At 36.0% G+C, this 20,762-nt stretch overlaps 1 protein-coding gene across 1 annotated transcript in view; it reads right to left on the reverse strand.

The window, feature by feature from the left end:
• Window positions 1-996: 996 nt before the first annotated feature.
• The window catches only part of neb (nebulin), an 87,020-nt gene continuing 67,254 nt past the window's right edge, over window positions 997-20,762 (reverse strand). The window contains 16 exon segments of the mRNA XM_056465244.1: window positions 997-1,825; window positions 1,916-2,019; window positions 4,648-4,779; window positions 4,981-5,073; window positions 5,639-5,825; window positions 7,770-7,877; window positions 8,255-8,347; window positions 8,770-8,862; window positions 10,468-10,560; window positions 11,309-11,401; window positions 11,809-11,901; window positions 14,177-14,281; window positions 14,615-14,719; window positions 17,648-17,752; window positions 17,837-17,950; window positions 19,873-19,983. Coding sequence (XP_056321219.1) covers window positions 1,652-1,825; window positions 1,916-2,019; window positions 4,648-4,779; window positions 4,981-5,073; window positions 5,639-5,825; window positions 7,770-7,877; window positions 8,255-8,347; window positions 8,770-8,862; window positions 10,468-10,560; window positions 11,309-11,401; window positions 11,809-11,901; window positions 14,177-14,281; window positions 14,615-14,719; window positions 17,648-17,752; window positions 17,837-17,950; window positions 19,873-19,983 — 1,803 coding nt within the window. The 3' untranslated portion in view covers window positions 997-1,651.

Here is a 20,762-nt window from a genome sequence, read left to right on the forward strand (position 1 = left end):
CTGGCCACAGCGAAGAGACAGCCAACAGAGGATTCCACTTGCTCTTAAAGCCTTTTTCGATTGGTTATTTTCACCATTTATGATGGAATAGCAGTCAAAATAGGACAAATGAGCTCATGTGTGGGACAAATTCTGGACCCTTGCCAGTGATAATATAAAGTCTTATTTCATATAGTCTTATTTTCAATATAGTTGTATTCAGATTAAAGTGTAATCTAAAGCCTTAACTAGGTTACGTTAACTAGGAAAGTTGGAGTAACTAGTCAAGTTATTGTAAAACTGGTTTGTTGCGTAGACGATCATTATAAATTATACAGTAAATATTTCTTAAGGAGGCTAACAATACTGACTAAAAAATTAGAACCTGATTTTATTCAAGAAATAAGCTATAAGAAATAAGACCTATTATAATATAACTGTTTTCTTTTATAAGAAATCCTGTGAAGATTTCCTGGGTTTGTTAAAGATCCCTTGGGAAATATTATTTTAAATTAATGAGAGAACAAAAGAATTGACCAGCTATATCTGTTAAAGTTTACAAAACTGTGCCTTGATGTACTTGAATGTTAGAAATGTGCTGTCCACTACAATACAAAGTTACTTATCAAATGAACATGGAAGATTATTTTACGTCATTTAATTAGCTTGTTTATGAAGACTGCAGAGTGATGCATGAAAGAAAAATGACTGAATAATTGTTTAAGCAGTTTGTGATGTATGTTAAAGTGTGCTCCCTAAAAGTACAAGTGGCCCCTACAAGGTCCCCTCCAGTTACTCTGGTCTAGAACCGCCACTGTTGCTAATGTGTCACAATTATTAAACAAACTAATCTTTGAATCTCATAATGAATCAGAACACTATGTGTGGAAAAAGGCTGACAGAATTTTCATTTGTGGGTGAACTTACCCTTTCAAGATACTAAAGAAACTTCTATCCTGCTGCTGTTGACCAGTCACTGAAGATAAAATGCTCCAAATCCATGACAAGACACAGGTCTACTGCAGAAGCGTGGTGTGCTTTATTAGCTAGTGATTCAAGGTACACATCTTCCTTTAACCCCACACCTACAGAATCAAAGAAACAAAACACACATGCAAATAATGGCCAGCCTTCAGCAAGGGAGGGAGGAGGCTAGTTTTTCTATCAATACGTTTTTCTCTTTAGAGGAGCTGATGGCTCGTCCTCAAGGTTTTCCTCAGGATTTTTTTTTCTTCATTTTTCACTCGGCAACTTTAGTGCCTCAGTTCAGTTTTTATAAAACGCTGAGTTTCAGGTTTTGCTTTTCACATATAAAGTGAACCATGAGCCCATCTGTCATTGTGCAGAAGTTTCAATGCTAAAACTTTCAGAATGGCCTTCGTTGAATGTAGTGCGATTGCGATATACAAAAATAATGGGCTCAAGTTCCTTAACGGTTAGAATAGAACATAAAAGATAAATACGATTGTCAGTGACTTAAATAGGTGTATATATAGTTAATCAGTTTCTCATGCCACAACCACAATAGAGCTTGTGACACGGGCACAAACGCAATTCCATAACAGTGACGAGGACAAACAGTGGAGTGACTATGTCTAACATTAAAATGCTTTTCTTCCTGTCTCAGTGGATATGAAACTGCTCATCCACAGGAAGAAATCAGGAGATGTATTTAGATGGCTTCCACATAGTTGGCAGGCAGCATGCCGGTCTTTCCGGTACGTTGCACAGTGCCGTACATCCAACCCTCGTCGATGGACTGAACGTTCACGATGACATCACCGTCCTTGAAGGATACCTCGTCACTGTCTGCAGCGGCGTAGTCATACATGGCACGCACAGTTTTCTGTTCAGGACAAAGAGAAGAGTGTTAAACCAGATCCACCACAGCGTTTAGTATCTGCCACTGAAATCGTCAATGGTTTCTCGCTCTTACTCCAGTGGTTGACGGATGTGAGGGGACAGAAGAAACGGTGGTCTGCTGTGTTGCCACTGAGGAAGATCTCTGCTGAACCTCAATGGTCTTGGTCTGTGTGTATCCTGTATGAGAGGGGTTTCATTGCATTAGTATACTTTTAATCAAATCAGAACTTGCATTTTCAAAATGAAACCTTTTCCCTACAAATATGTTCCATCTGTCATAGGATTAGGGTAATCAGCCTCTTAAATCTTTAAAAGTTTTTAATATTTGGATTTTAAATAAACGTACGTACATTTAGAAAGCTATAGTTTGTATTATATCATCTTTGCATCAAATTAAACACACACACAAAAACTAATCACATCTTATGCAAGGTGTTTCTAATGCTGGCTCTGAGCGGGACATATATTTTTATGTTGTTCTCTCTTCTGGCTGCCATCTTGTACAATTAGTTTTTTCTTTTTCTGAAAGTCGTGATAACACTATCACAGAGGTTTTCTTCTCTCTTTTTTTGGTATGTGAGCAAATTGGAATGCAAAAATGTGTATGTGGTGCTCTACCATTCACTGTGCTCTAATTTAACCCAATCATGGCAACTTCCACTGCTGAGAGTCCATATAGTGATGGCAGACAAGATTAATCGTATTACAATTCACATTGAAGCTTCAGTATTGACTACAGAATAAAATGTTACTGTACTTTACAGTTTAAGATTTGAGATATTGAAGAAAAGCCTTTATAAGCTTTCTTCAGAGTTCAGTACACAGCCATTTGTTTGGAAATAGTTAATCACTTTATGAAATGACTACATGTACAAACCTTCAAATTTGGAGTGAGCTACAAGTAGAATTTACTACCAAATAAACTGTTAATAATATAAAATAAATCACAGAGTAAACATGGCTGGCTGTTGTCTAACCCAAAGGCAATCCAATGATTTAAGATCAGATTGAACAATAATACATCTTTTAATCCAAGCTTTAATTTTAGTTTGGTTTCTTCAGATTATTTATCTAATTATAGGTCCAGTATGTAATTTGTACCACTGCACAGTGCGAATTTACAACAACAAGCCATCACTGAGTGTTATCTTCATTACATACTATGGGACTTCTGCAGAAATTATGTTTATGGATGAGCTAAAGTATTGAAACCTTATTATTATGGTAATCTAGCAGAGAGCTGTTGAAGTGAAACAAGGCAAGGCCATGCAAAAGCAGCAGAGATTTTATTATGCCACAGTCAAGAGGCCCTATCATACACCCGGCGCAATAAGGTGCAAGACGTGTTTGCCGCGTTGTGTGGCTATTTTCAGACCTTAATTTTCCCGCTTTCCGCCACGTTGTTTACATAGCAAATCCATTTGCACCACTTTGTGGACTCATGGCAAATTGTTGGCACCTTGCTATTTTGAGGAACTAAAATAGACTGTGCAATAGACCAGCTGAAAGCAGGTCTAAAGTCCAGCGCAGAGCGCGTTAGTTGTGCGACTCACTTACACATTGCTTAAAACACGCAGGATGTACAGCAATACACAAATATCTTTACAAATGAAAAGGAATTGAATAAAATATTACAGCTATTACACATATAAGAATAGCACATGTGTTTGGCTATAAGTCAGTTTTTTGACCACACTTCATTATTATTGTTTATTTGTTCATTTGCTGGAAATTAGAACTGAATTAAATACTGAAATAGTTTAGAAACAAATCTTTGTGCTTAACAAACGAAATCAATTATGTAGGCTAATGGACGTCTGTGCGTAGCCTACAACACCGTTTCCTTATCCACGAAAGAGAGAAAGAGAAATTTAAAGTAAAAGCTAATTGAAGGAGGTTTATTCTTTATCCTCATGCTGCAGATGGTTTGTTTAACTGTTTTCTTGCTAGTGAAGCATTCAGTTTTTCCACTTGCAAAGTCCACCATGTAAATAGCAAATGTGCCATGGCACAACACAACTGACTCGAAAAGGGAATGGGAGATGAGACTCTAATTGGTTTATTCTCAAAACACATCCATAACTCATTAAGAGAATAAGCTCAACCCTGTTAGACCATGCGCTGCGGCGCAGAGTGTATTTTTCCATCCTTAAAATAGCAAAAGTGGATTCGGACACGCCCTTAATGCTATTGTGCCATGCTCTTTAGATTTTGTGTCTAGATCGTTAAAATAGAGCCCTATTAAAATGCTACTTGGAGCAGTCCAGTAAAAATTATAACATATTCAAGTGACTCTGGTGTTTTCCAAGTTTCTATAAAACCAAACCCAAAATCGAAGATGTATGATGTCATTAGCTGGACTACACATTACACGGTTCATCTCGCTATAAAATAGCTTATTTGTCTGGATTTGAATATTCTTTGAAACTTTTGAGAATAATGTAAATACATAAGTCATTAAAATATATAACTGTTCTAGCAGTTTTTGGAGATTCTAATGATTTTTTATTTTTTTTTTACATTTTGTACCTTCCCTTTATGGGATGAATGGCCAGATGAATGGCCAGAAACTAAATAAACAGCCAAATTGGCAGGTGAGTAAAAACGAAATTTAAATGAGTGATCACCTAATAGACGTCTGTCATTCCAGTGAAAGATCAGTATGCGATCAAAGTATAAATTCAAATTTTTTTTTAATTGAACATGGATGAATAGTTAAAATATACATGCACTAACATGGATGGCTTGAATTTTCACTTCCTAAACCTCCAAATCTCATAGAAATCAAGCGGTTAGCACATGTACCGTGTAAAGCGGAGATGGCAAAGCCATTGCTGTAGCGGTCCACGTTCTCAGACACCTCTGACTTCTCATCACCCACACCACTCATTGCACTGGTGGAGCGCGAGTGTTCCTTGCTGCGGCGCTGGGCTTGAACTGAACAACGGGACAAACATGTCAACATTATCTCCTTATTGAGAGATGCCTTCTGCTGAGGAAGAGTTTGTAGTGTATCAATCTGGCAGATATTAACAGATATCTAAATACTGAATGTTGCAGTAACACAATCAGACTTAAGCATTGCAGAGAGATGTTTACTAAGACCTTACACAGCTGTTGTGTGAGTTGTGAGCCTACCTGACATCATGTGAAGACTTCTGGACTGGATGTTGTCCTCGGCAGGGTCATAGTCAAAGACAGAGCCAGGGTTTGTGCGCCACACACGCAGGTCTTAGGAAAAACAAAACACAGTTTTAGTGAATGTTATTGTTTGTAACTCATTATCATTTGTATATGATACATCCAGCCTGATCTCACGAGAAAACGTAAGCATTTTACTTTTTGTCAGTTTAGTGGCTAATTCGGATGAATTCGTACGAGTTCAGTCGTACAAAATTGTACGATTTTAAAAAGGAAGCATGGCACCTAACCCCACCCCTAAACCCAACCGTCATTGGGGGATGAGCAAATCGTACTAAATTGTACGAATTAGATCGTACAAATTCGTACAAATTAGCCAGTAAATCAAAAAGTTACGAATTGCCGTGAGATTGCGTTGGACATATCTTATAGGTAAAGACATCATTTTTGTGCGTATAGAGCAGGGGTGTCCAAACCTGTTCCTGGAAAGCCACTCTCGTGCAGATTTTAACACTAAACCTTTACACACATCTCCAGACTCACTAAAGACTTAGAGTGCTGGAGCTGTTTGAAGCTAAAGTCTGTTGGACTGTAGGAGCCCCAAGAGCGGGACTGCACAGGCCTGGTTTAGAGTGTATAGTGTGTGTGAGCTGACCAGTGATGGTCTCCTGATCGTGCTCCTCTGCACGTCTCCTCTCCATCTCCACCACACGTCTCTGGATGCCACGGTAGTTGATATCACTGAAGTCCTGGGTGTTCCTCTTCACACGCTCAGTTACTGGGTCAGAGATGGTGGGGGTGAAGCTGCCCTTACTCTTCTCAAACTCCTGGTGGTATTTGACCTGACAGAAGCAACAAGTCAAAACATGAAGTACGTGAAACAAAAAAAACCTACTACTACTGTTGCAAATGATTTTTTTTTCTTTTGGAGGATGCTACCGACTTAAGTACTGCGACATATTTCAACTTAAAAGGAAAATTGTATTGAGGGCAGGATTTTAATGTTACACGTTTCATTGTCTTTTCTTACTCCCAGCAAACTAATGGATGGAAGGGATGTTCATTCATTCATTCATTCATTCATTCATTCATTTCCCTTCGGTTTAGTCCCTTTGATCAAACCGCCAACTTATCCAGCATATGTTTTACACAGCGGATGCCCTTCCAGCTTCAACCCACTACTGGAAAACACCCATATACACACATCCACTATGACCAATTTAGTTTATTCAATTCACCTATGGTGCATGTCTTTGGACTGTGGGGGGAAACCAGATCACCTGGAGGAAACCTACACCAAAACAGGAAGAACATGCAAACTCCACAGAAATGCCAACTGACCCAGCTGGGACTCGAACCAGCAACCTTCTTGCTGTGAGGCGACTGTGCTAACCACTGAACCACCGTGATGCCCATCTTCTTTTATTTCCTTGTTTATTAATATGCCTAAATTAAGAAATAATTTAAAAAATTTAACTTAGGCCCTAAAGAAATTCTTGGGTTTTCCACTCATAATTAGTCTGCAATGAAGTTCATCCATGTTTAACTCATAAATACCACTTTAACATGCCTTGAATGATCTTCTGTTGTTAAGTTGTTTAGTGTATTTGATCAGTTTTACAGCAAAATGTGCACTGTTTTGCAGCTTTTTTCAATAATGCACAGCATAAATTCTTAAAGAAGCTGTCACTGAACTCAAATAGTTTTTTTTTCATTTAGATATGTCATATCTGACAACTTTTTTCCAATTAAAGAGCCCCTATTATGGGTTTTTGAAAATGACCTGTAGTGTGTAACACAGCTCTAAGTGAAGTGAAATATCCAGCTAAGGCTTAAATCTGAAAGTGCACCGTGTTTAAAACTATTGATTCATCTATAAAAGAGTCAACTCAGAGTGGTTCAAATGAATCACGGGGGTAACAAGTCTTTAGCCGTGTCGGCGTGACGTCGATATGGAACTCGAGCCCCGCCCTTTTGTTTAGCGCACTGGAAAATTGAAACCCTCGGCCCCGCCCACAAACACTGTGAAAAGAAAAAGAGGAAGACAAACACTGTAGCAGATCCCGGTTGAATCAAGTCATGAAGATGCTGGGCTGTGAAGTGTGAGGGAAAGTTAGTGTTATTTTCCCTACACAAAGATAAGGCTGTGAAGAGTCAGTGGCTGTAGTTTATTTTTGCAAAAATACCTCCGCATTATAGCCCCAGCCTTGTGCTGTGTTCCCGTCATTTTTCTGACAAGTGCTTCAGCAATCTACACGCTTACAAATGGGGACAAATGGGGAAAATCACACATACACCCTGCACTCTGACTACTTCAATATTGTTGATAAGCCATGATGGGCATTTATCTCTGTCTCATGCTGAACGCAGTCGACCAATCGTAATAGACAGGGTCATCGGACAAATCAGCGCAGATTAGCATCGTGCTAAGGAGGGGTTTGGGAACAAATGAATCGCTAAACGAATCATATGGGAGTCGCTGGGATAATCAGGTAAAATACATGCATATTATAAGACAATGAAAGTGTTTTTTGACCTTGCATGCATATCAGCCTGTTATTGGAGACCCCAAAAACCAAAATGTGACCTTTTTTAATGCATAATAAGGGATCTTTAATATTTCCTAAGTTCTGTTCTTTGCATAACACACTAGATTGGTGACTCCTGACAATACTGTTATATTTGCAATCTCGTAACATTCATCTCCCAAACATTGTTCTAAAGTAAAAATCAGTTAAAATGTGAAAAATCTGTAAATTGAAACATTCTGAGAAATTTCTTCTTACTCCAGAAATGATACGCTGGGTTTCTTTGACGCGTCTCATCTCGGGGGTGTCCAGCACAAAGGCGGCCTTTCCTTGCACCTGCTTACGGAAGCTGTCAGAGTACAAAACCTAGACAAACACAGCACAACACATACAAAAATTAGAAACCATTTCCCCCTGAATTATGATTACGACCCTGTGGAAGACACGAAAAGAGATCAGGACACACACAAAGAAAATGAATCTGACATCAGCATAGTCCTGGGTGTTATTATGATTTCAGACAGATGAATTAGACGCATCTTCAGAGGGCTGGATTAAGAGTAGGTGGATCCTGGGATGAAGGTTTATAGTGATGATGATCAGTTAAAGCATTATATTCAGCATATAGAAGAATACAGTTAATATTATTAGCCTCCTAAATGAAATGAGGATATTAGCGTGGTTATGTGTACACGTGGCACACACACACAAACACACAAATGTCCTATAACTTTGAAGTATACCGAGCTAATGTGCAATTGGTTCCGTTTGACCCTCTCCATCTCTGGAGTGAACACCACAGGCGTTCCCTTGGCCGACAGATCCTTATACAACACCTGGAGTAGAGAAGAACAGCGCCCCCAGAGGACAGTCAGACACAAGACACCAAGACAGACGCAAGAGTCTTTAAAGAGCACAATCACAACAAACGGCACACGCAACACACAACGAGCCTCCATTTCCCATATTAAACAAGAGGATCCTGGCTGGGAAGGGGGAAACAACCAATATGGGATATTCTGGTTTCATGTTGGATTAGGAGCAATGTTTGGCATGTTGAATAATCCAATCGTCTGAGTACACAGCAGAAAGGGCAACAATGGAATATGATGTGGTCAATTACATTAGATGAAAATGAGGTTTAGGCTTCATTTGTTTTGCATCAATGATGGGATTGTAAGACTGGAAGTGTAACTGGAAGCGTTATTGGGGAACAGAGCCACTCTCAAGTAAACCCTGCATGTGGAGCTTCCACTACCGAGCTGATGTGCTTCTGATTCTCTCTGACCCGCTTCATCTCAGGGAGGTCCGGCATGGCTGTGCCTTGACCCAGCGAATCCTTGTATTTTATCTATACCCAAGGATTTATTTCGACAAATTAAGTGAACAACACATACATGAACCAAAGAGTGACAGAACGAACATTTAAAAGATGACATACCCACCGATACTAGCTTGTTCCAAACCCTAGTGGCCTACATAGGCAACTGTATTTAAAGACTGCAATCCCAGATAAAAAAAATACTACCGTATTTTATAGCAAATACTTTAATATTTTTGAGCCAAGCTACAGTACTTTCAAAAAATCTGCTGTGGTAATATTATTGTTGCTACAGTATTGTAACACAACAGCTAAAGTAATACAAATGGCCCAATACTGTAGTTTTCCACAACTATAGTGTATATTTTACCACAATACTATATTACAATACTTGAATGTACTATTATACAATATGACAGTATTTATTACTGTTTATCAGTTAACTACAATTCATAATACAGCATCCTAAAGCATTCATTACCAAGGAGTTGTAAATATTATAATATATAATTACTCTAGCTTTGTTTAAAAACATTGTAGTATTTATTATAAATTACTATAGTATCTTTTCATGTGGGTTAGTGGTGTATTTGCTGAGTGGCGCATTACTTAATATGTTAATATAGCAGAACTATGATGTTAAAATTATGTCTTAAAATGGTGTCTTCGTAGGCAGGTTACTAGGGTTTGGAGTAAAGCAAACTAACCAACCAAACAAACAAACAAAAAACAATTAATTTGTTGATGAACAATAGAAGATTAAAACTAGATAACTGGTTATGGTTTGGTATCTAATTATTACATGGAAAACTTATTTGCCTACCGCTAAATGTTAAGTATTAAAAAAGGGAAGACAAATGCTTGTCACATGAGCTACTCGAAAGTTACTCTCTATTGCAGAGATGCCCAAAGTAAAGCCTGCGGGCCAAAGTTGGCCCATGGTAACCTTTGATTTGGCCCACCATCCCATCTAAGAAGAGATTTAGAATGAATGCCTTCAACAGAGATTGTCATTTCTTATTTAACATTTTAACAACCTTTTGCTTGTTTGTTTGTTTAATTGTTGAGCTACAAAAAAGTCAACTAAAATGAATTATTTCAATTAAATGTTGTGCATGAATTAGACTTTTTGAAATGTAAATAGTCACTTGAAGATAGAGGACAATACAAAAGACATCAACGAGCAAATCATGGCAAAGGCAGGTGCAGCTTGTGTATTCAGCATTGAACACCATTGTGTTATAAATTTGTTTATGTTTTCATTGTAAGAAGTTCGTAATAAAATGTAAAAAAGTGTAATTATGAATATGATTACATTAATAATTATATACAATTTATATTAATAAATATTTTTTTCAATATCAATAAATTAGGAAATTACCATAGCAGCTTTAATGTAATAGTTGTAATAATGTAATAGACCCCCCTCAATCAAGTTATGTTTATGGCCCTTCAAAAGAAAAAGTTTGGGCACCCCTGCTCTATTGTTATAAATGATGGATCTGATGCAGTGATTTGTTCTTGGGATCACTAGAGGAACTAGTAAACACATGACTCAAGGTTTTTTTAGATGATGGGGAGATGAAGAACAGGGGATATTTTGTTGGTGGGATCGAGAGCGACACCCCAGTGTACCGTGCTAATATTTTGCTGATTGCGTTTAACTCTCTCCATCTCTGGGGTTTCTGAAATAGCCGTTCCTCCTCCCAAATCTTCTTTGTAATGAATCTTTAAACAAACAGAGGCAATAAGGGCAAAAAGGTACAAATTAATTTAGATTTTAATTCATGTGAATGAATTAAAATATTAGTATGCAAAAACAAATCGATTAAAAACTAAATTAGGACTAAAACTGGATTAAATCATATAAAATGATCATAATTTGCATGAACATAAAAGTGTCGAAAAACACAATACGACAGAAAAATAACATGGATTTCTACCAAGAAGAAGTGTGGTAATTTGGTTATTTATGTGGAGAGGTATAAACACTAGCATTCAAAAGTCTGAGATAAGATGGATTAAATTGATCCAATATTGCAATAAAGACCGTATAAAAAAATATATCTATTTCAAAATAAAAGCTCTCTTTTTTAAAATCTGCATGACACTGAGAATGAAGTAATGGCTGCTGAAATTCATTTTTATTATCTGAGGAAGAAATGATTTTAAAATATATTCAGATAAAAACATTTTAAATTTGATAATTTGTAAAAACAGAATTTTTTAGTTTATTTAATTTTTTTATTTTGTTTATTTGTTATTATTTTTTGTTTTTAAACTAAAATTGACAGACCTCAAACTTTTGAACAGTAGAGTATGAAAAAATGCGAGGGGGAACATTTGGTTTCTAGGGGCTATTTATCCCTGCAAAAACAAAAAAGTTAAATGAGATTCAAAAGAATGATGAGGATTGGGAGTATAATTTGGTTAAAGCAAAGAGTCTTCCTCAAAGAGAAAAAAAAAAAAACACTACCGAGCTGATGTTCTTCTGGGTTTCCCGAACCCGCTTCACCTCAGGAAGGTCAGGTATAGAAATGCCTTGACTTAACGAATCCTTGTATTTAATCTAATACACATTTCAGGTCCATGATGAGAATGAAATAGTTGACAAGATCAAGTCAGTGATAAAGTCAGAGCATCAACACATTAATGCAAAAACGGGAAGAAAAGGGGAAAAAAGAGAAAGGGTTGACTGTTTTCAACAAATGCAACACTAGTCTTTGGTCAGTGTTTGAAAAAGATTAAGCAAATATATGGACCATGGTATTATATGTTATTAAAAATGATGAGCGACGGTGACTATTTATTTCAAATTATTCATATTAGATGGTCTAAATTAAAATGAATGTTGGTGTTTGACAAAATTTCCAAGGATGCTGAGGTCATTTGGATTAAATCTGTAATTAAAGGAGGCGTTATGTCATTTTTGAGGGGCACTTCAACAGGGTGGATGATGGGGTCACAGAAGTGTACCGTGCTAATAGCCTCCTGATTGCGTTTAACCCTCTCCATCTCTGGGGTTTCAGATATGGCTGTCCCTTGCCCCAGCTCCTCTTTGTACTGGATCTTCAGGATTGTACAAGCATAAGGAGGCATAAACATTTGGTTTTTTGTATATCTCAGGGTAGGTTTTCATTTGTTTTGTCTGGGGAGGTTTTAAAATGTGCCCTCACAACATTTGAAAAAAAGATGGACAAACACAGAAACCATAAAACGTTCAAACACACATCAATGAAGACAGAAACAAACCAGCAACATGAGTAAAGCCAGGCTTACACTACAGGAATTTTTGGATGATTTATCTTTGATTCACTGCTTATAATCTGAGAAATATGTTGTCCAGAATCTCCATCATGTTGGCATGTTTGGTATGAATTATCTGGTGCTGCTTCCCAATTCGTCTACGTCAGGGGTGTCCGAACTCGATCCTGGAGGGCCAGTGTCCTGGAGAGTTTAGCTCCAACCCTAATAAAACACACCTGAAGCAACTAATCAAGCTCTTACTTGTTTCAACACACTTGCAAGGAGGTTTGTAGTCTATCAAGTGGAGCTAAACTCTGCAGGACACCGGTCCTCCAGAACCGAGTTTGGACACCCCTGGCCTACGTTCTATATAGTATGTACTTTTTGAGAAGAAAAATTATATACTTTTGAGTGTCTACCAAGAGTATCCAAGCTTTGGGAAATAGTACTCTATTATTAACAGACAATTATGTTGCTTATTTACGAGCCCTGTCAAACATCATCAACATTTCTTTTTTGAATTAGCTATCTTATTGGAGATTTAAGCAGCAGGTTAATCTGCTATTTGTGTATCTGTCATGCTAAAAAAATCTCCTCAGGCCTACGACTTGATAAAAATTCACATTGATGTTGCAGATGAAACATGAAAAATGTGATTTAAATATTTTGTATATTAGATATTAATTATCAGTCATTCAAACATCTTTACCAAAGCCTCTCTACCCTATGGTTGCTCTCACGCATCGGCCATGTTTGTAGTTTGTTTACATTTTTTACCCATGTTTGTAATTCTAATTGAATTCACGTCCAACGCATGTGTCGTGGGTAATATTAGTCGTTAGAGTACAGATGGTTCTAGACTTCGAATTTCTTTCGGAAATAGCAGACCATCCAAGAGCCTTTGGCATTTACAGTAACTTACAGTAATACGGTTCATTTTGTTTTTTAATACTATATAGGACAGATAAATATACAGTTGAAGTCAGAATTATTGGCCCCGTTTATTTTTTTCACCAATTTCTGTTTAATGGAGAGAAGATCTTTTCAACGCATTTCTAAACATAATAGTTTTAATAACTCATCTCTAATAACTGATTTATTTTATCTTTGCCATGATGACAGTAAATAATATTTGACTAGATATTTTTCAAGACACTTCTATACAGCTTAAAGTGACATTTAAATGCTAGGTTAACTAGGCAGGATAGGGTAATTAGGCAAGTTATTGTATAACGATGGTTTGTTCTGTAAACTATCGAAAAAATATACAGCTTAAAGGGGCTAATAATATTGAAAAATACTGAAAATGTTTTTTAAAAAATAAAGACTGCTTTTATTCTAGCCAAAATAAAACAAACAAGACTTTCTCCAGAAGAAAAAATATTATCAGACATACTGTGAAAATTTCCTTGCTCTGTTAAACATCATTTGGGAAATATAAAATTCAAAGCGGGGTTAATAATTCTGACTTTAACTGTATATTATATATTCACAGATATGCAAAATGGGATACAGCATGAATGTTTACAAATCAAATCTTTAAGCTCATATTAAACATGTTTGATGTTTAGCATTTTAAATAGAATAAAGCTGTTAGCGTTGGAGCATTTAAAGTGTTCCCTCTGGTCTGATGATCATAATATCTTGTAATGTGTGACGCACCAGAAATTTCTGATTTTCTCACTTGAGGTGCAGAGCAATTAAATATCCAGTTGGGATTTTAAAAACTCCTGTAACATGAACCCAGCTTAGGGTATAAAAATATGTAAATATTAATGTTTTGAAATTGTTAGAGCTACTGTTTAGGATGGAGAAAGGTCAAGAAGAGCATCAAATTGAATGATAACCGTTAGTGGCCTTGCTAGTTTATGACTACAAGTTAATGACTATATTAGACTCAGGTCTTTTAGAAAATCTAAATTAATATTATAAAAAAAGAGCTGAAAGTCAAGAAATGTTAACTTAAAATGTTAACTTGTGGTTGCAGCTGAGAAAAAAAAGAAAAAGGTTTTGTAAAGCAAGAAGTGTGAACAGAAAAAAGGACTTGTTGTTAGAAGGCAGGAAAAAAGAAAAAGAAAACTCATTAGGCAGTAGGTACCGAGCTGAAATTCTTTGTATTTTCTTTAACACGAAGCATTTCAGGGGTGTCCTGTACTGCTGAAACTTTGCCCTTACTCTTTTTAAGGTCAATCTGGTACTGAAGCTAAAAAGAAAAGAGCACAAGAGCAGTCAAAAAATGACACAAAAATTCAGCAAGAAAAAACAGTGCAACCAAAAATGTAAAAAAATAAAAAAAGAGACTTGTTTACAACTGAAATCTAACTAGCATATAACAAAAGCATAGGAACTGTGGAATCTGTCAACTCTTTTATATCTGTCTCTCTTTTATGTTTCATATGTAACATGAACACATGAAAGACAAGGACAACAAAGGCTACAAATCCCACATTTAGGCTAAGATGAATAAAACAGGAACATAATATGGATGGAGCAGACATGTTATGGCCTTGCTCAAAAGCTGTGGAGAAACACTTACAGTGCTGAAGTTCTTCTGGTTCTCACGCACTCTTTGCATCTCAGGGGTGTCCAGCACAGGCACATAGTGAGACATAGTCTTCTCAGCCTCCTCCTTGTATTTTTTCTGTTAGGTGAAATGCAAAGTCAACAATACTTTATGCTGGATAATCAGCCCAAACCTTGTGAAATTGTACACCTAATTGAATGTGCACTTTTCATATACAGTGCTCAGCATATATATAAGTACACCCCTCAAAAATCTATCTTTTAAATTTATATTTTAAATAGGAAGCTATACGATATTATATTTGTGCATATACATTAGATTAGTCAGGACTGAAGTCAAGTCTGAAGCTTATCTAACAAAATAACTTACGATAACTGTCCAAAAACTAGTACACCAAATTTTATATGTTAGAGACAAATTTAAAAAAGGACAATTCAAAAGAAGCAAAAAAAAAGAGAAAAATTTTTGTTGAGATTTTGTAGGTTGTAATTATTATTTTTTTTGCAATATTTTGCTTGAATTTAATTGTATTATCTTTCAATTTCTAAATATGTTTGGTGACTAAAATATTATTTTAATAAATATATCTGTTTAATAAATCTGTTTAGTTTAAATGCACCAAAATACGTTGCCAATATTCACAGAGAAATGGATAAAAATATTCATTTTCAAAATGAGGTGTACTCAATTATGCTAAGAACTGTACTTCAATTAAATATTTCAAACAAATTAAATATAATTAAAGTGCATTTAAATATATTTAAGACATAAAGTGTCCTTAAAGAGAGTGCACTTTCATGACTGTATCACGCTTAAGTGTCGTTTTTTAGGTGCATTTTGTAAAAATGTCAAACTAAATATTTCTCTCAGAGCAGGGATTCTCAACCGGTGGGCCGCGGACCACTAGTGGGCCTCAGCAATACTGCAGGTGGGCCGCGAGACAGCTTAAAATTAACTCTCAATATTATACTATAATTTTTGGATCTCATCATTAATATGCTATATTAAAATGATTGAAGTATTGCAAATTCTCCTGTTCTCTGATTGATTACTTCAAACTCGGTGCAAAAACAGCCTCATGATCGCGTCTGCAATTAGTACACTCTAAATTACATTCATTTAAATGAGCATTTCAAATAAACATTTTAGAGAAAATGTCAGACAGGTGGGCCTTCAAAAATTCATCGGAGGAAGAAAGTTGGCAACAAAGTAAAAAAGGTTGAGAACCCCTATCTAAGAGGATGGTTAACCCACCATTTACTCTCCCTCATGTGGTTCCAGCACTTTATTTTTCCACTAAACACTAAATAAGATATTTTGAAAAATGGTAGCTATTGGCATACATAGTAAAAAAAATACTTTGAAAGTCAATAGCTACCAGTTTCTAGCTTTTTTCAAAACATTTTCTGTTCATCAGAGGAAAGAAACTTAAATATTTTTTATAACAAGTCGAGAATCAGTAAATGAAGAATATTTTAATATTTGGGCAAAACTATCCCTTGAATAATACATTTTACATTATGTTTAAAGGGGTGGTCCAGAGCGTAATTTTAAGGCTTGGTTGTGTTTATAAGATGCAAAGCAATGTGTGCTCATGCTTCATTTGTAGAAAATCACTTCGTTCTTTCATATATCTTACTTTGATTATATACAGCTACTCTGCTAACATGAAAATGACTGTCATATTTCCTAGTTCCTCCGAAAGGCCCGCCCTCAATATGCTCTGATTGGTCAGCTAACATAATGTGCTGTGATTCGTGGATCGGCTCCACGTCGTCAGTAAAGCATCATGTCCAGTAACTAGCACACGATTTGATTCTGCTGTGTAAATAGTGTTAATCAGAGTAGCTGCCAGCAGTATCTTGCTTGAGCCTTAATCAGTTATTTTTCTGTAATATACAGTGACGCTGTTGACAGAAGAATAAAGCGCAAGACGTGGAATGTGACCCGTGTGAGCTTTGATTAATTTTTCTGCTGCAACATGAGTTAGGTGAGCTATCCTGTATTTTTACCTAACTCAACGCATTACATGTCTTTCACATATATTCGGAATAAGCATGTGTAAGTAATATGAAACGTTCACATATCTTTTGCAAGTTCATTATCTGAGATGTAGAATGCAGGTGAAGTGGTCGTACAGAGAGACACTGCAGTGCTGGTGAAGACTGTGGGTGTTTACAGCGGTTTGACTGATAAATATGAATTTGTAGCTAAATTGTTAGCGGTGCCAAACAGCATTTCCCGTTGTTTACATCCTTGCTACAACATACCGTTAACATAGATAAATTTGAACAAATAGAAATACTTACAGGTCGTGGCTTATAATCCACAGCTTCTGCTTGTTAGAGCTGCTCCTTTGAGGAGTTTTTAGCCAAATTCCCCACTGAACTGGGAGAGATTCTGGAAGCTCTCATTTATCAAATGCTAACTATATATTTTTATAATTCTCTGGAAAATAACTAAAATTAAATTGTCAGCTCTTCTCTCTTCGTGTCGTGTCCTTTGGAAGCCCAAATACAGAAACAGAACAAGCTCTGTGGAAATAGCAGTGTTTGCATGGCATTTTAGCTTTCTCTGCTATAACATTATAGCGCCTCTGGCCACACCCCTTTGCTGCACAGGGTATATAGGCGTGGTAAATGCATGTAACCTGAAGCCCTTGTGATCTCACTAGCCTGGAAGTATTTTTTTGTAGTACCCAAAGCTCGTTCGCTGAAAGCTAACTCTGTAAATGCCAATGTCTCCCTTTGCATTAAAATTTGAGCATATTACATTCAGAGATGTCAGTTATGTTCACACAGCTACATTACACATCAATTAAAGTTTAAAATATGATATCGTAGTGGACCACCACTTTAATAAAGTTCATAAACCTTACCCAATTTAGTAGTTAGTGAAAATGGTGCTAGCTGACCTTTGGAAATGAACCATTGTGTGTTTTTTTTCATTTTCTTAAATTAGATTTAATACTTTTATGTCTACATTGACATAACGTAGCAAGTAAACAAGTAAAAATAGCATTTCTCAAAAAAGCGACTGTCATACCTGGCTCACGATATTCCTGATCTGCTGAGCGTGGAGGATGTCAGGGGTGTCGATGACTGTGGTGTATGTGGCTCTGTCATGTTCAGCATTCTGCTTGTATTTGGCCTAAAAAGAAATGAAGCAGTAATCAATGCATTGTTCATGTATCGCCTCTCAAACACTGCCGGTTTTAATAGGATCTTTGTGTACCTGACTGAGGATTTCTGTGGCATTCCTTGCCCTCAAGAAGTCTGGAGTGTCAGTAGCCAAAGCCAACATGCCTTTTCCCTTGATCTCTTGCTCCAAAGCTTTCTTGTACTCTCTCTGCAGAAAGTGGTCAGACATTGTCATACGGATGTGATCATTTCCGTATACTGTTTGTCCGTGAACTATACATTAAAACCAAGAAAACCTGGGTAAAAATATACTTAAACAGGGTGTTCATAAATCAGTAATGACACCTTTATAATTACATGACAGGTCATGAATACGAAGGAGATATTATGCATGCATATGAACAACTGCCATTAAGTGTCATTTGCTTAATTTTGTTATTTTGAGTGCAATGATGATAGTAGATGTTACCATCCAAAGATGCGAATTAGACTTTTCATTACTTGATAAACTGGCACCAAATATCAAAAAGAAAAATGCAATTTTCAGCAATAGAAGAATGTCCAATGTGGGCCCTTTTTTGTACTAATTTACTTGCACCTCAAAACACAATGAAAATACAGTGCCTTTTGGAGGGCCGCTCTATTTGGAGTGGTGCAGCTAAGGAATTTGCCAAAGGGATTTTTTGAAACAACGTTTCAGTTATTCTACAATATGGTAGGTCTTCTAGTTTGTCCATTAATGCCATTCTATCCTGCCCATGTTTGTTATCAAATCTGTTAAATAAAATTTACATGACTTTTTGATGCGCATGCAGGAATTCATTTGGTTGTTTGTTTGTTTTTTTTATAAACATTATTAAGACATGTATTTTATACATATTACCAAGACAAAACATGTATGTTTTTTGTCATGCCAACTTGACATTACCAAGACAACATAACTTGTCATAAATGTGTTATAAACATGACTTACATAATTGTGTCATGAATAACTTCTGACCACTTTTTTCACTAGAACAAGCTAAATTTGTCAATAAATTTCTCATGTGTAAGTAATCTGTCATATAATTTTATAACAGTGTCATTAATTTTTTTTTACCTCAACTACACAGGCACAAAATAAATTTTTCACGTATTTTTTAAATTCCTCCTACATAAGGCCAGATAACAGACCTTTTCCAATGTCGTAAAAAAAGATTTGAACGCTACAAAAAGTGGTCAGAAAAATATTCATGACACAATTATGACAATAATGTTTATGACAGATTTATGACAAGCTAAATTGGTAATGTCAAGTTGTCATGACAAAGACACTGACATCTTATGATGTATTTCTTTGTTGTCATCTCAAATAATGGACTCTTTTCACATTTCCAGATTTCTCAGTAGAGAGAAATAATAATGAGACTGATGACGACAGCCAGAGGACAGAATAACGTCAAATCTACTCTTAGCCCCATAGACACTGCATTAGAAACACCTCGCATAACAGTAATTTGTTTTTTGTAATTTGGCATAAAGATGATATAATACATTCATAAATGCATATAAATGTTTGTACATTTTTTAAAAAATCTAAACATTAAAAACTGTCAAGGATTTAAGATTATGATGACCGTTAAACGCATCATAACAGTCTTGTGAAAAGGGTCCATGTCATCTTAATATGTGTCATTCATTTCAATTCATGTTTATTTCTACAGCGCTTTTACAATGTAGATTGTGCCATAGCAACTTAACATAGATGTTCTGGTATAATCATGTATATATAATCATGTCATGACTATAAAGGTGTCATGACAGTCTTATAAACACCCCTTGAAGTAAAATGTTACCCAGCACTCCTGTTGGCTACAAACTCAATAAAAGCAGAAGATTAGAAGATATTAGCTGTGAAGAAAAGAATAAAGGGTGACCACTTACAACTGAAAGGAAAAATGACATTTAGTGGGAGTCTCAGTGGGTTGAGCTGATTTGCTTTACCAAACCTGGTTAGATGGCGCATCATAGGGAAGGTCCATTAGCTTGATTAGTTTTCTCATTAGCAGGAGGAAAACTGACTACTTTCTGCTTGATTAGTGTGTTGAGGAAGTGGCGTAAGAAAAATCAGATGAGCTTTAGCCGTCCTACCTCACATAGGATCTGAGTAGCATTCTTTGCTCTCAGTAATTCAGGAGTTTCCTCCAGCACTGTTAGCCCTTTACCCTTCACCCCTTCCTCTAGATCCCTTCTGTACTCTTTCTACAAGGCGGAGAAAAACAGAAATACTGCAGACACAAAGCGCACACAGACACAGATGCAGTACTGGAGCAGTACTGTCTGCAATCAGTATCAGTTCAACATCAACATGCATTTGCTCTGGGTTTACAAAACAGAATCAAGGCATTGTTGTTAATATTATTCAAGTAACTAAATATAATTTACTTAGAGCAAATGTACTGCTGATTTTGAAATGCAACCTGATAAAGACGCATACATAATTAAGGCAAGAATTTTGACAAAAATATCATCTGAGAGACTTTTACAAGTACATTCTTTATGTATCAGCAATCATGTGACATTAAAGCCAAACCAAGATCTTAAGAGGTTAAATAAAATAACTTAATAAACTAAAATAAAATGAATGTAATAAAAATTAAATAAATGATAAATAATACAAATTTAATAAATGATAAATGAAAATGGTAATGCTAAAAAAATAGTAAAGAAATAAAAGAATGATGCCTTAATGGTAAATAAAGAAGGTACTCAAGTTCTGAAGTTCAAATTAAATAAAAATAATGATCATGCTAATGTGTAAAGAAAAAAAACCCAATGCACTCAAGAGCTAAAGAGGAAAACAATAAACTAAAATAATAAAATTAAAATAGTGTTATGTTATATACATGCTCAGTCCAATTAAGTACAATGGAAAAACAGAAAAAACATGAGATTTGACCAAAGAAGACCTTAATAACATGGTTCCCACACCTTTTGATCAGTGAATTATGATCAAATATCTGGTCATTCATTACAATTTT

This window comes from Danio aesculapii, chromosome 9, assembly GCF_903798145.1.
Source record: "Danio aesculapii chromosome 9, fDanAes4.1, whole genome shotgun sequence".
NCBI classification, from domain to species: domain Eukaryota; kingdom Metazoa; phylum Chordata; class Actinopteri; order Cypriniformes; family Danionidae; genus Danio; species Danio aesculapii.